The 16,526-nt window shown below is 39.8% G+C and overlaps 1 protein-coding gene across 2 annotated transcripts in view; it reads left to right on the top strand.

Moving 5' to 3' along the window:
- Positions 1-16,526, top strand: part of LOC103176524 (collagen alpha-1(III) chain) — a 47,436-nt gene that overhangs the window by 11,049 nt on the left and 19,861 nt on the right. The window contains exons 2-20 of one of the 2 annotated variants that reach the window (XM_042336148.1): positions 925-1,106; positions 2,743-2,778; positions 4,592-4,678; positions 4,977-5,069; positions 5,197-5,241; positions 6,069-6,122; positions 6,895-6,948; positions 7,529-7,582; positions 7,853-7,906; positions 8,100-8,153; positions 8,264-8,308; positions 8,865-8,918; positions 9,550-9,594; positions 9,720-9,773; positions 11,510-11,608; positions 11,702-11,746; positions 12,360-12,458; positions 14,560-14,613; positions 15,673-15,780. In XM_042336148.1, coding sequence (XP_042192082.1) covers positions 925-1,106; positions 2,743-2,778; positions 4,592-4,678; positions 4,977-5,069; positions 5,197-5,241; positions 6,069-6,122; positions 6,895-6,948; positions 7,529-7,582; positions 7,853-7,906; positions 8,100-8,153; positions 8,264-8,308; positions 8,865-8,918; positions 9,550-9,594; positions 9,720-9,773; positions 11,510-11,608; positions 11,702-11,746; positions 12,360-12,458; positions 14,560-14,613; positions 15,673-15,780 — 1,316 coding nt within the window. Of the gene's footprint in view, positions 1-921; positions 1,107-2,742; positions 2,779-4,591; positions 4,679-4,976; positions 5,070-5,196; positions 5,242-6,068; positions 6,123-6,894; positions 6,949-7,528; positions 7,583-7,852; positions 7,907-8,099; positions 8,154-8,263; positions 8,309-8,864; positions 8,919-9,549; positions 9,595-9,719; positions 9,774-11,509; positions 11,609-11,701; positions 11,747-12,359; positions 12,459-14,559; positions 14,614-15,672; positions 15,781-16,526 lie in introns of both variants that reach the window. The other variant, XM_007890130.2, reaches the window with a different exon arrangement.

The following is a 16,526-nucleotide window of genomic DNA, read 5'->3' as shown; positions in this document are numbered from 1 at the left end:
ACAAAATGCACAGTAACTGCAATTACATTATATCCTGCAAAGCACTTTGAGACATCCTCGAAACATGAAAGCCCCTATATCAAATGCAAGGATTATTTATCCTCGGCAATTTATGGCGCACAAATAAATCCTTTTCTTTAAAGAAAAGCTTTAAAACAATTATTTTAGGAGGTATGTTGAAAGTTAGAATAAAAGCGTAATCAGATATTCTGCGGAAAAAGAGGATTTTCTGCTGAGACTTAGTCAGAGCTGTTTGAGGTGGTGGAAAACTGGGCAAATATTCTAGAGTGTACATTATCTTTGGGTGTCTGGAGTTTAACTTCTTGGATATTCCATTTGTGGTTCATTTATGCTCATTACTTCCTTCAGCAGTTTTAGAGGGTGACCATGGAAAATGCTAGGGTGAGGGCTTAGCACATGTCATGAGCGAAGAGCGGTAAAAGTACCTGAGATTCCCTTTCAGAAGTTGTAATTACCAGACGACTGATTCCTGGCTTAGTCTGATGTGCAGTACAGAATGAAAGAGTCTGTGTGGTTGCCTCGTTTGGAAGAATATATAATTTCATGCTGCAGTTGTGCTGTTGGTAACAAAGCCAGCAGTATAGGCATGATCAGTAAGGTAAAATACAGTCAGCACAGATCTGGGGGAAGGTGAGCCCAATATGATTCATATCCACTGCAGTTAAATTTATACAGCATCTCTGCACCTGAAACCATCTCCTTTAGGTAATGCGGGGATGATGGTTTAAGTGTGATTCAAGCTCAAAATATCTGACATTCCCTCCTCCACCTGCTGTCATTGGCCACCAATGTACAATATAAAGACAGTAATAGATACATCCGATCCATTATATTTGTGAAATTAAGATGCTTTTTCCACATTTTACTGATTCAAATCTTATTCGTGATTCTCCATGGAAGAAGTGTGCTCACATGAAGGGAAAGTGTTTAACAACAGAGACATCTGGAAACCAGAGCCGTGCAGAATCTGCGTTTGCGACACTGGGAACATCCTCTGTGACGAAATACCGTGTGATGATGTAGACTGCCCGGATGCTGAGATCCCCTTTGGAGAATGCTGTCCTATATGTCCAGAAACTCCCACTGTAAGAAGCTTTTCCTTACTGTATTTTCAGTCATTGCACAAATGCTAATATTTTAGCTGCTGCTACTGCAAAACTGCTGCTTCATTTTGGCTCCAAATGTTAAATGTTTGATATATATAGAAAAATTAGACGGGATCTTATAGAAACCTATAAGATCATCAAAGGGCATGATAGAGTAGATAGTGGGAGATTGTTTCCCCGGTTGGAGAAACTAAAACCAGGGGTCACAACCTTAAAATCAGAGGCCAGCCCTTTCGTACTGAGTTGAGGAAGAACTTCTTCACTCAAAGGCTGGCGAACGCATGGAACTCGCTACCCCAAAGGGCTGTTGACGCTCAGTCCTTGAAAATATTCAAGACTGAGATAGATAGATTTCTTATTGCAAAAGGGATTAAGGGATACGGGGATAAGGCAGGGACAGGTTATTAGCTGGAGTTAGATTAGAAGATCAGCCATGATTGAATGGCGGGGCAGACTCGAAGGGCCAAATGGCCTACTCCTGCTCCTACATGTTATGTTATGTTATATTAATATTTTCAATATTTAAAAGCGTTTAGTGGCACAGAATGATATGTGACTTGACTTTTGATTAAAATATTCTTAGCTGAATATTCATTTCACTTTATTGTTTGTAACTCTGTCACAAACTGCTTGATCAGCTCCACTCAAGTTTAATACTGATTCAAATATTTTTAAGAATTCAAGAATTTACAATGAGCAAAAAGATAACACGAGGAGCCACAGGCCGGTGAGTCTGACATCTGTATAGGGAGAATGTTGGAGGGAAGAATAATAAAGTACTTGCAAAAAGATATAGACTGAAATTGCATCTAGTATTAGGACGTATGACTTTTTACCTTAAAATTGTGAGATCATTCTGAATTGTGGAAAATTTAAAATTTAAAAATATCTTTTTAGAATCTGCACAAAAAGCAACTTCCAGTTTAAGAACAATTTTAAGCTTTTTCCACAATTTGGGGCTATCCTTACATTTTCAGACAAATACGGTGGGATATGAATTACAGTTCGGACTCGACACTGTTTGGTGGGAGGAGGATTGACGAATATATTGGAGTTTGAAAAATAAAGGAACTGGCTCCCCATCCCTCAGAGGATCAAATTCAAGATCCTCGCCCTCACTTTCAAAGCCATCCATGGCCTTGCCCACTCCTACCTCTCAGACCTGCTTTCTCCCTACCAACCTGCTGCTCCCTCAGTTCATCAGACTCCGGTCTGCTCCATGTCTCCCTCCCGACCCACCCTACCATCGGTGGCTGAGCTTTCAGCCTCTCTGCCCCCACACTCTGGAACTCCATCCCACGGTCCCTTCGCCTCGCTTCCTCCCTTGCCTCCTTCAAGGCCGGTCTGAAGACCCTCCTCTTCCATCGTGCCTTCGGTCTCCCTCCCACATCTCTGCCTTCCCTCACCCCTTCCCCAACCCTCCCCATGCTCGGGTCCTGACTCCTGCCTGTCCAGTGCCTTTGGACGTCCTCCCGACGTGAAAGGCGCTTTATAAATGTAATTTTGTTGTTGTTGTAGGTTGGCATAGGTCCAGTATTCAGCAGGACAAGTCCGTTTCTGTAAAGTATGCTGAACTGGTTTTCAATATACTGATATAAAATCTATTTCTTTGCAGAATGGTATTAAACCCAAAGGACCAAAAGGGGATCCAGTAAGTTTGAAACATTTCAATCTATTTTAATGTGCACATGAGAAAAGCTTTTGTGCTTGTTTTGCAACAATGCAGTGACAAAGATTCAGCAGAGCAATGCCAGTATTATGATATTTGATCATTTCCTACCATACAACTCTGAATGCAATTTTTCACATTGAATACATGCCTAAATAAATAGTGCTCTGTTCTTGCTAGCATTATCCACTATTACGTTATCAGTGTGACATTTTAAGATATTAATGTCCTGGAATGGCTTCCGAATAAAATCCATTTGAAGTAATTTAATGTTACTAGGTCAAGTTAATTTCTACCAGAGCTGACACTCGTTTGTTAATTATTTAAAATGCATTAAATATATCCTTGTAGTGAAACACAATCATTAAAATTGCTGCCTTCTCCACAGATATAAGCACACACACCATACATAGAGATGTATAGCATACGCACACTTTATATGCACATAGCTCATAAGAAGAGCATAGTTGGAGAAGTAGGCTTTTAATCCTATGCTAAACGTTCAAATTCCAATTTGTTCCATTCTGAGTAAGCGTGAATGTTGGAGATGATTATAACTGCAATTTTCACTTTTATTTTATAACAAAAATGCAATCAGTTTTCTGAATATATAAGAAAGCATTGCAAGAAGCACTTAGATATAATTTAAGGGCCATTCATTTAAAATGAATGTGGTAAATACTTAATTCAAGTAAGTTACCTGCTCCCATATATCTTCCCCACATCCCTCTATTCTTCTCCTTATGACCACTATTTACAAGTATCTGTCTGTATGCAAGTTTGTCATTGAAACTGTTATCTCACTATTAATTCTGTTACTTGGTAACATCATTGGTAGCAATTATTGGCTCTAAAATTAACAAACTTGCAATGTATTTATCAGTTTAGTTATGCAACAATGAACCTTAAATATATATGAAAAGACAAACCTAAGTGGCATGTTGATAATTTGAGAGCAACTAAGTTTAGATACATTTTAAAGAATTATTACATTTAGGATACATTTTAATAAACATCTTCACATCTGGTGTTACAATACCTTAATTCAATGTGTATAGCTGCAAATATCTATGATAATGACAAGAAAATGAACTTGTTGCTAAGTTAACTATAAATTATTTTTCTATTCTACAAGTAGTCAGATTTTCTGCTTGTTGAGGTGAGGTACGGAACGCTTTTCTTTGGATAGCCCTGTCCTCATTGAACATTCTCAATTCAAGTACAACAAGGCTAAGCTTGCTCTACTCTGCAAATTAATGAGAAGAAATTCCACCAGGGTCTTGATTCATTCTACAGTATTAACGTAGCATTTGAGAGCGTTCAGAATTTGACAACTTGTTAAATGCAGATCTGAGTTTTGAAGCCAGGATTTTTGTACGATCTTTTAAAAACTGTAGAAAACTGCTTTTAAAGTTAAGAATAAGAGTAACAAATCGCCAAATTGTAGATGCCCTGAAATGCTACGTTAATAAAGTAAATCTGGACCCCAGTGGAATTTCACGCCAAATATAACTTGACCCTAACTTCAGATGAGCATTTCCCTGCAAATCAATCTGACATTTTTCCATTGTCTACATCAGCCATCTGCACAGTTTTGTTGGAACAAGATTGACAATCTATCACCAATTTCTGCTAATTTGCCATGAACCTGTTCTGATTTTGAAAAAAATTGATTGATAGACAGCTTCATTTTTATTAACGTGCATCTGTTGCAGACAGTAGAGAGGTGAGGCTTTAATCCCATCAATGTGAGTTTGATTCCAGTGAAATTCTTTACCCTTTTATTTTCTCGTAGGGTCCGGCCGGGCCACCTGGAAGAAATGGTTATCCAGGACCTCCTGGTCCCCCTGGACTTCCAGGCCTACCCGGCGGTGGTAGCAGCGTAAGTAGACTATCTAATAGTAGATAAATGATAAATCTTCCATTCGTGGTACAGTAAACCCGTGTCTTACAGGACTCCTGGTAAGCGCTCTGAGACGCTACCCTGCATGGAGGGCGCTGTACAGTGCAAGTTGTTGTTGTATACAGGATCTAGCTGAACTGGGCCCAAAACAGACATGTGGACTCCTTCCAGTTTGTATTCCGCGAGCAGAAGACAGCGAATAAGTCCTCCTGATGTGAAAGGTGCTGTATAAATGTAAATGTGTACTGTATTGATTTCTGATTTTACTTCTCTCCAGGGGTCTGGTGGGTATGGTCCTCCAGTAGGATGGGATTTCAAAGGCCTCAGTGGTGGTGGTGGTGGTGGGGCATATGGGATAGTTAGTCAACCGGTAAGATGGGTTTTCTTTCACTTTATATATCAGCCACGGAAGTGGTACACGGTCAATAACTGAAATCATTTCTAACTTGTCTGCTTTCCATGAAGTCCTTAAATTAAAAATTTATGTGCTATTTTAGGGCCTTCAAGGACCGAGAGGCATTCGTGGATCACCTGGGTCACCTGTAAGTATCCGTTGGTGTTTGGGTGTTTAGTTTTTCACTTGGAATGCTCATGCACTGGGGAAAATAAGATTGGGGGAGTTCTTTGTGAAGCATTTAAAGTCTAACAACCAGCAACAAACTCAAATACAATAACAGATTTAACATGGTTTACAAAGCTCAGAAAAGGGAAAGTGACCCGACAAGTCAGATTTAATACCTTTACACAGAGTTTGGTGAACACGTGGTATAGGTGACAGAGGGAGCCCAACAGAGAAAGATTGTGTCAGGAAATGCAAAAGGAATCCAGTGGCTACACATCGAAGAATTTAATCTAGTAGGATGAGAGTGAGGTTGTGTAGAATAACTTAGTCAGCGTTCTTTCTTTTAACTTGGCACAGTGGACTTTTGTGACCTTATGTTCCTGTGATCTTAGTGAACCTTCCCAGCTGATTGATCAATGGGAATATTTGAAAATTGTTCCATTTCGATTGACATAAAAAAGTCATAACGAGAAAAGAGTCACTGTATGCTTCGCTCGTTGGTTTTATCAGCAACAAACGTGTTTTTTTTATATCAACAACATTGATAAATGACTAAAATATTATAGCATTGTGACATATTATGACTAAAATATTATGGTAAAACTTTATTGCTCTTCTGTTTTATTCATAAATGTTTCCACTTCATCTCAGATTCCGACGCTGAATTCGCTACTTAGGGAAAGCGTGCTTGAAATAAGCAGCTGTATTAGTCAACGACAGACAATTCAGACATATTCATCAAATACTGTGTAAACGTTCACACTGTTTCAGCCCAAATAATAATGTGTGATGTTTCGATTACTCCAGGGTTCTCAAGGTTATCAAGGCCCAGCAGGTGAGCCCGGGTCACCTGGCTCCAGTGTGAGTATCTAACAACGGATAGAATACTATAATTAGTACTTGTAGAGTGATGTACTAAATAATACAGTGTTTGAAAAGGTCAGTCCATAGGATTCCATTTATTTCACCCAAACATCCATTTGTGACCAGGCAATTGATTCTTATTATTAGAAGCAGAAGGTTTCTGACGTTACCAGGCAACTGCAGAATACAGTTTTTTGTTTTCTCACAAATCAGTTACTAATAATTTTTTAGTAATAATTCTAGCTTCCCAATGTAGCACCTGCTGAGACCAGCAAACTCAGCAAAGACCAGGATTGGTACCGATTTAGTGCGTAAGATGCATCTCCATCCAATACACCATCATGAGAACGGCTCTGAATTTTATTGCATTAACAATAATAAAGGAATAATTGGTAGAGTTAAGATGTGGATCGCAGAAATTCTCTCTCCATCATGTCCCTTCACTGTACCCATCTTTGAGACCCATCTTTTTTCATTAGATGTAAAGGTCATTCTTTTTACTGATCCACGTATGATAGATCTTTTCTTTTTCAATGACGAGTTGAGCTCAATCTCACAAATGGTAAAACTATGGATTCCATTTTTTGCATATAGAGCTCCATGCTTCATGTGATGAATATGTAATGTCAGAACCAGTGCCGATGCCTCACATTCTGTCAGTGCTTCTTTAAGATGAAGAATTACTGTATTGTAATGAGTCTATCATACCGTGTAACACAAAAAGTCACATCAGCACTGCTTAACCTGTTCAGCATTTTTCCCATTGCAGGGTTCACAAGGTCCTCCTGGTCCATTGGGTCCACCTGGGTTACGAGGAAAGGATGTAAGTAGCTTGACTAATGCTTTGATTCTCTACTTGCTCTCAGTAAATCTGCTTGTAACATGATAATCCTATTATCACACAGCCAGTAAAAGATTCAATTAATGATGTAGGCCCTAATGGTCCCAAATGACATCAGGTTGTGGGACTCAAATCCCATGCAGGGACATTAAGATGACAGTATAACATGATAATCTAGTGTAATCCTGGAAGAGCATTATGTTGTCAGAAGTGACATCTCTCCGATGAGAAATTAAACTGAGGTACCGTTTACCTGTTCATTTGGATATTAAATTGTCACCATGGTACTGTTCGAAAAGACAAGGGAGTTTCTCCAGATGTCCTGGCCAATAGTGCACCAGATAAAGTTGGTCATTCTCTTCATAGTTATTTGTGGCATATTGCTGTGTAAATATTAGATTCTATATTAATCTACAAATACACTCGCTACACTTCATAGTTCATCTTATGAAGCACTGAACATTTCAATTATGTTGTAAGCCATCATGTCAAGTGGAAAGATTGTTATTATTAGTAGTATTGCAGGGATTAAACATATTTGTGTCACTTTGTTTCAAATTAGGGTGATTCTGGGAGAGCAGGGAGACCTGGCGAGCCTGGACCTCCAGGTCTTACAGTGAGTAATCATTGAATGGAACCACCGATTTCATTCCGCTTCACAATTTGAATAAGTAAAGCGTAGAACTGAGAAAAATACTGTTGCTGAAGCCAAATCGATTGAGGGTACTATAGAGTTGATGTAATTTTACCTTTGGTATCAGAGTTCAGTGCCTTGGCACGTCCTCCTGACGTGAAAGGCACTATACAAATGTAATCTGTTGTTGTTGTTGTTGTGCGTATTCCTGTGGGTGATTTTCTTCAAACATTTGTTATTTCTTGTTGAAAGGGTCCCCATGGCCGACCAGGAATGTCTGGCATGCCTGGAATGAAGGGTCACAGAGTAAGTTTCTATGGTCTTTGTTTCTTATTGCATTACTAATGTTACATATCTGCATTGATGATAATATTAAATATTTGTGTTCCCACTTATTCTAAATGAAAGGTCAGTGCTCATGATCAGAGGCTACTCACGAACAGGCAGTATCAATATCAAGCCTGTTGCTGGCCCCAGACTAACTCAGTGTCTCTTACAGGGTTTTGATGGACGTAATGGAGCTAAAGGTGAAACTGGAGCTCATGGCTTGAAGGTGATTGTTACAATAAGTCAGAAATTTAAACGTTTTATCCGACTGCTGACTCACAGTAAAGCGACAATAGTGTGTGGTTCTAAGACAACTTATTTTTGTATCTAACACAGGGTGAAGTCGGGGCTCCTGGAAACAATGGTGTTCCTGGCCAGATGGTAAATAATCTGTGTGTTTAACAAGGAATTCAAGTTCTAATTCATTGACTGGTGGGTCAGAGAGGGTGCGGAATAATACAGGATAGTAAATCCACTGTTAAGTTCCCCTTTATGGGGAATGGTCCATTTGTGTGAGGTACATAACTCCAGACCAGGAGCTAGGACATGCCAAATCTCAGCACAACTGCAGTTTTGAGTGACAGAGAATGCTAACACATCTTTGCTCCTGGTATCTTATCTGTACTCTATTTCAGGAGCCTGTCTAAAATAAGGAACATGAGATGATAGCAATCAGTCAAATAGTGCATGACATCTTCCAGGACTGGAATTTCCAAATTTTCTATATTGTCTAATATTTTGTAACTCAGTTTACTCTGGAAAGGATGAATGAGGCAATGGCAAGTATTCATGAATTGTGACTAATTTATCAGTTCTTCACTCCTTTTCATGCACAACTAACTGTGTTTGTATAATGTTTGTAGAAGAAGCATTGCTTGATATTGGAGATTCTTGTTTTATGCTTTATCCAGTAAAATGCCCTTATTCTGCATACTAGGGTTCTCGTGGCCTCCCTGGTGAGAGAGGACGTGCTGGAAATCCAGGATCTTCTGTAAGTACCATCAATAACATTGTCCCGTTCCCATGGAATGAATGTTCCTCCCTTATGATACAAAAATACATCTACCAAACAATATTACAGATAACAAACATATGCCATTAAGACACAGAGGAGTATACACCCTGAATAAAAGTGTAAGGAAATGTATTTAATTTTTTCTGAATATATATATATATATCAGACCACAGAACATAGCAAGGTTTAAATCATTCTAAGTCAGTCTTTTTTGTTCCAAGTAATTATTTTCAAGTAATTACAGCGAATTAAGTTACATTTTTCAACAAACTGCAGAATTCCTCTCTTGCGCAAATGCTGTACAATGCCAGTGAATGCTGCCAAATGGGTCATAGACTTCTGAAATGAAAACCATTGTGTGTTCATACGGTGACATTGGATCAGTAAATAATTCTTTCAATAGTTGTGTGGTTATATTAACCTCAGACTTGGTAACTGTTATTGAATATTGTGAATAATCATTTAATGTTTTAATTCAATGTTTTAATTTTGACACTAATTTATTACTTGAGTTGCTTACCTTCTTGATACCAGTTTACTTTGGTTGAGTTTTAATTTAGTTCCCAAATAAGCAGCCGTCTGATATGAAGCTCTTTTATTTCTTTAGGGCAGTCGTGGTCACGATGGATTACCTGGCAAAGATGGCACAGCAGTAAGTGAAGCACTGTTTTCTGGAATGTGTTTTATCAGCTTCACTACACCCATTTGTACTGCAGTCTTCATTCAGTTATTACCCACCTTTATTTACTACATAACTTTGTATTTTATTTCACCTAGGGTCAAGATGGCAAACCTGGCTCACCTGGTTTTCCAGGAATCGCAGGTCATAAGGTATGTTGAAATGAAGGACATGTGGCCATCACTTGGATTGCTGGATGTTCCACAGCCACCTGGCTCTTATTCTGCTAATATTCTAATTCAACAACAACAACAAGATTCCATTTATAGAGCGCCTTCACGTCGGGAGGACGTCCCAAGGCGCTGTACAGTTGAGTCAGGACCCGAGCAGGGGGGAAGTGGTCAGGGTGAGGGGAAGGAAGGGAGGGAGCGAGGAGGGGGTAGAGAGTCGAGAGGGGAGCTGAAGGCACGGTCAAAGAGAAAGGTCTTGAGACCGGCCTTGAAGGAGGAAAGGGAGGAGGCGGCGAAGGCACTGCGGGATGGAGTTCCAGAGCCGAGGGGCTGAGAGGCTGCAGACCCGGCCACCGATGGTAGGGCGGTTGGGGCGGGGGATGTGGAGCAGACCGGAGCCAGAGGAACGGAGGGTACGGCAGGTAGGTAGGGGGATAGTAGGTCGGAGAGGTAGGAGGGAGCAAGGCCGTGAATGGCCTTGTAGGTGAGGATGAGGATCTTGAATTCGATCCTCTGGGGATGGGGAGCCAGTGGAGGCGAGCGAGGGTGGGAGTGATGTGGTCCCGAAGCCTGGTGCGGGACAGTACACGAGCTGCAGAGTTCTGAATGACCTGCAGCTTGTGGAGGGAGGTGGCGGGAAGGCCGGCGAGGAGAGAGTTCCCGTAGTCCAGCCTTGAGGTGATAAAGGCGTGGACCAGAGTTTCAGCAGCGTGAGGGGTGAGGTAGTGCCGTAGTCTGGCGACATTCCGGAGGTGATGGAAGGCGGTGCCAGTTGTGGTGCAGATATGAGGAAGAAAGGACAGCTCAGGGTCGAACAGAAACCCGAGGTTCCTGATGGCTTTGAGAGGTGGAGAGTGCAGCCTTTGATGCTGATGTTGTCAGCGCCTGAGGTGCGGAGGCGCTGACGCGAGCCAATCAGGAGGGGCTCAGTTTTGCGCACGTTGTGCTGAAGAAAGTTGCCTCTCGTCCAGGACTTGATGTCAGACAGGCATTCAAATCTATTCAGAGATGACTGCTTAAAACATATTCATGTGAATAATATTGATATGAAAACAAATGATTTATTGGATTTCCCACTCTGAATTTGCCATAGTACATATATACTCAACGGTTGCATTGTCTATCAGGTGCGAATAATAATGTACTGATACTAATATAAGGGTTCTTAGTGAGCAGAATGAATCTACCAAGATTCTGTCTAGTCTCAAATTCAGCTTGAAGTCCAAGTATCTAATGAATTGGAAGAGAAGTTAATGTTTTACTGATACTGTTCAATGAAAATGAATTTGTGGTGGTACAGGGCATTAATGCTACTAAGAGGTGTTTGGGAGTTTGACAAGATCAAAGACCAGCTTTCTAAAATGTCCCTCGAAAACTATATCTCACATGTTTAGGAATCAAATGTTTAAATTAATCTGAATTGTTTGCATGGATAAATATTTTTAAAAATGTGAGCATCCAAATGAAAGATTTTTATAAGTAATTCCGCCCAAACTGTGCCAAAGAATTATAGACGCACAAATGGAATCTGTTTCTGGGGAATACATTGAAGCAGTAACATAATGAACCATTTTATAGTGAATGAAGAACTTGGAGATTAGAATGGGGAAACTGGGTTTATATTTACTGCTCCAATCTGCCAGAAGTTGGTGCCTTTAGTTTCAGTGTATTGAGGTGCCTGTGATTCTGGTTCTAACTATTAACTTCTTTTTTGATAGGGTGAGTCTGGCACACCAGGTTCTCGGGGATTTAATGGTATTCCAGGGAAAATGGGAGAACCAGGACACCAGGGTCCCTCCGGAACTCCGGGTACACCTGTACGTAACTAATTCTCTCGTGAAACCTTTTTATTTGTCAGAACTCAGTCGATACACGGCATCAGCATCTCCGTCTGTTGATTTGTTTTCTAGGGCAATCGCGGAAAAGATGGATCGCCTGGTTCCAGAGGTTCAATGGTTAGTTATAACAAAACCAAACTTTGTTCATTTCACCCACAGAATACACAGGCAATCCACTTTATAGTATATCCTGTGAAGCGCATTGAGACAGCTCGAAGAGATGATAAGGCGCTATATCAAATGCAAGGATTATTATTATTATTTACACGGCATCATCAAAGTTAAAACTGCACAAGGGATAAAATCAAATGATACAATGAGAGCCTGCATTATTCAACTGCTTTGCATCCATCACATGAATATTATAAACTAATTGGCCGTGCCATGCCATACACCATGATATGGTTTGTTCTTTGACAGCATTAATCGGCATGCGAGTATATCACTGACTTCATTGAAGAAAAAAATTAACAACTGTTTTTAAGAGCCCATTGAAAGAAACTACATTGGATCTGATTTGATTTCTTGTCCTATTTTCAGTCCAACATTTGATCTATATATACATTTGGATCCCTGCTTAAGGAATATCTTTGTTAAAATAGATTAGACTGTAATCATCCTTTTATGAAGCACTCTGTGACATTTATCCTACATGAAGGGTCAATATAAAAACTATATTGTTGTTGTCTGAGGCTGCTCTTGAATAATTCTATTTATTTCCACATGTCAGGGTCCTTCTGGTATTCCTGGCAACCCTGGTGGTCCAGGTCCTATTGGCCACCCAGGTTCCTCAGGGGCTGTCGGAGGTCCTGGACCTAGAGGTTTACCGGTAAGAATGTTTGCTAATTATTCTTATACCTCTAGCTAACAGAATAATTCACATGAATGGCACTGGTCCTACAGATCAGACAGACTCATCAGCAACAGCACCAGTACATCAACATCAACAAAATAACTGAAACGTTGAGAAATAATATTCAAAATCTGTTCTAATAAATGTACACTGTTATAACCACAATAGGAACACACAGATTAAATTGATGTATGTATGTATCCAGACAATGGAACTGATAGTTACCCCAAAGGGCTGTTGACCCTCAGTCCTTGAACGTATTCAAGATTGAGATAGATATATTTCTTATTGCAAAAGGGATTAAGGGATATGGGGATAAAGCAGGATTAGGTTATTAGCTGGAGTTAGATTAGAAGATCAGCCATGATTGAATAGCGGGGCAGACTCGAAGGGCCGAATGGCCTACTCCTGCTCCTATATGTTATGTTATGATATCTGATTGATAGACAATGTCAGAAATATAATGCATAAACCGTGACTGTAGGAAGAGACGTTGTTCACTGTGAGCAGGGATCATTTTGAATGAAATCTCTGAGTAGTTCTTGTTTCGACAATCTCTGCATTCCTCTGACAGACTCATTGGGCCCATGGTCTTCTTTGCTGTAAGTTTTCTACCACATTTGGAGTTTCCATGATTCTAACACACAAAGTTTTCATGATTCGAACACACAAAGAGAAGAAGATGAGAAGCACAAGGAATGATTTGAAATGAAAAGCATTCATGGAAACCATAGGGGTTTCCACGAGACCACAGGAGTAAATGACTAACTATTCATTTGAATCAAATTAACACCCAATAATCATCAGTGTCTATGTCTAAATGACACATGGCACATGTGATGTTTGATTTTTGCACTAAAAGAGAATCTGAGCACATAAACAACCAAAAGTTTTGCTTCAGAGTACACCAGAACTGGCAACCATGTGTTCTGTTTGTAATCTTGGTTCCTTTTTAAACAATTCTCTTGTGGGTTGAGGGACATGACTTAGTCATGGTATCTGAATCTTACACCATAGTATAATCTGTTTGTCAGAACTGCATCAAAACAGAGTATGGACAAAGCAATTGCTGCTCCAATGGTGACTTGAGTTTTCAGATCTTTATAACTTGGATAACATTGGAAAGATCAGTTTGAAAGTTTCCTGATATAGTTCTGTGCTTCAATTTCACCACAGGCTGCCCTGAACTTATGTTGAGCTCTGCAATTTATTATAAAGAGTCCATATTTAACTTATTGAAGAATCTCTCCCAATGTAGGTTGTGGCAGACGTATCATGTTTCAATTGAACATTCAGGATTACAAATTTTAGTAGAATTTACAAAATGTTATTTTATGAAGCTTTGTTTGCAGTGTTTATTAAAGTGGCGTGATTTAGAAATTCAATTTGAATAGTGCTTTTAATAAAGACTCAATTTTTGTACATCCATTATATTGAAGTTTTCAAACACCGAGACACACAGGTTAACAACTTAGGAGTTAGAAGGGAAGTCAGGCAGAACATCACAAAAGCTGTGTGGAATACATTCTTAAGGTAGGTATTTAATCACTCAGTGAACATGTGTTCAAACAGTTAATCAAGTGTGTTCTCGAAGATGAGGTGAAGTTGAGAACTATCAAAATGATTTGTTGGTCCTAATGCCCTTTCCTGTCCCAAAGGTATAACATTCTAATATATTTTATGCTGTATCTTACAAACCATCATCGTGCTGTTCTGTCATTCATTCTTATAGATGTTAGATTGCGATAAAGTTTTTTTTGTAATATTCCAGTGTAATTCAGTTGCAGCATTTCAGAACGCATTTTCCCTTGGTGTCCTTGCCAACAATCCAATATTTCATGGCTGTTTCTGGTACACTACTCTGTGTAAATTGGCTGTCACATTTGCCTACAAATATACACTGTAACAGTGAAATCCTGTAAAATTCTTGGAAGTGTTTTGGAGATGTGACAAGCTACTATGTCAAATGGAAGGAGGATTATTATTAGTTACATATATATATACACATTTACCCTAACAGAAAAAAATGTTTTCTTTGATAATTATTTTTCTAACAAGAAATGTGTCTGTTTCTCAGGGTGAAAGTGGCAAACCTGGAGCAAATGGCAGTCCTGGTTCCAAGGGTGAAAGTGTGAGTCCTTGTTATTTTGTACCATTTTTAAATTAGGAATATTAGTTCAAGGATTGAACTTTCAAAAGAGTTATCCACAAAATTCAACTAGTTCATACTCACACGCTCTAAGCTCTGTATCCCCCAGCACACCAGTCCTTTCCAAGTTCCACTGGTTCCCTATCACAAAATGGATTGACTTCAAGATCCACACACCACACACAAATACTTTCACGCTCTGGCACCTCCCTACATCTCCGGCCTGCTTTCTCCCCACTCCAACATCTGCCACCTCACTCAGCTGGCTCCGGCCTCCTGCTTGTACCTCATCTCCTCTGCTCCACCAGCCACTACGCCCTGAAACTTTGGAATTCTCCTTCCGCCTTTCCCCCTTCCTTCCCCTTTTTCAGATCACACTTGAAGAACTTCCTCTTTGACCTTGCTTCCGGTCACCTCCTCCCTCCCTCCCTCCGGTTCGGCATCAGGCTCCGCTACTGTTTTGCACTCCGAGACACTACCCCACATGAAGGGCACTATACAAATGCAAGTCATTGTTATAGTGACTATGCTCCTGAGAAAATTTATAGTTCTTTGTAAGTTTAATCTTTTTGTTGCTTTGTGCTTAACAAAACAATTAAGCTTTATTGGAAGTTTTCTTCTGAGTGTAACTACTCTTTCTTAATAACCACTGCCATTGTTAGTTCAGTCAATCAGCACCAATCTACTGAATAAGAGGCATGAATCCTGCCAAAAGAGACAGGGTCCAGTTATTTCTTGTGTAAAACATAGCATTCAATCAAGATACATGAGCCTAAAGCAAATTAGCTGTTGTTTTTGCTTACTGTAAGCAAATATACAATATACAAATATACAGTTACAACTCTTTATCGTGAAATCCCTTGTTTTGGAAACGCAATACGGCACGATATGAAACGTTAGGATTAATTAGAATTTTTCCATTCCGCAAGTTTCCTTGCTCTATTAATGGCTGAACAAACGAATGGTTAAATCATGAGTGACATGTATTTATGTGTATTCAAATTCAACTCATTTTAAGACAATTATATTACCTGTTTCTAGGGTGCAACTGGAACTCCAGGTGTCCCTGGTTCTTCTGGAGAAGAAGGTAAAGCAGGTCCACCTGGTGAGAAAGGGTCTTCTGGTCCAAATGGTCTTCCTGGTGAGAGGGTAAGAAAAGACCTTCTTCATGTCATGAGTTAAGAAAAGACGTTAGAGTTAAAGTTTTGGTTCATGTAATGTTTAAATCAAATAGACTTGTGGTAAACCCTCCCTGCCCACCCCCCCACTGGGGACTGCTTAATGGCAACATCTAACAAGCAAGATCCCATTGGAACTGGTCACCGAGCTCACGGATTTTGACCTTTGATTGTGGCCTTCAGTTAGTGGTGTCTCATTGAAGATTAGTCATTCAACAACCCTGTGACCTGCCTTCCTCAAGGATCAGCATTGTGGATGGTATTAAGATGGATGGGGAGAGATGTGGATGCTACAGCCTTTCAATGTGATCAGTATTACGTGGACTGTAAATTTGACCCCAATCTTCTTGTGAGAGTGAAGCACAAAAGAGACCATTAGAGTACTGGTGAGAAAATAGGAAGTTGTCTCACACTTAATTACACTCGAACTTAAGGAGCATCGCACAGCAGGACAACTGCAGTGCATTAGTGTGCTGATACTGTCCTCTCTTGTCATATTTGTAGTTGATGTAAAAGGCAGTTCTGAGCAGTGACTTTATCTTTTACCACAGCTTAAACATGAAAGTTGGAGATTGCTGTTTTCATTATTGCCGAGTTAATCACAGTAACACTCCGAGAATGAATAGGGACATTGAATAGCGAATGAGTGAGAGAAGCCAGGTCACAGGATTTGGTCAAAGACTTGTTGCTATACTTATGGAACAACATTGAAAGGTG

Source organism: Callorhinchus milii, unplaced genomic scaffold (genome assembly GCF_018977255.1).
Source record: "Callorhinchus milii isolate IMCB2004 unplaced genomic scaffold, IMCB_Cmil_1.0 Scaffold6, whole genome shotgun sequence".
NCBI classification, from domain to species: domain Eukaryota; kingdom Metazoa; phylum Chordata; class Chondrichthyes; order Chimaeriformes; family Callorhinchidae; genus Callorhinchus; species Callorhinchus milii.
Note: the sequence above shows the minus strand (reverse complement) of the source record. Positions and strands in the feature narration are given on the sequence as shown.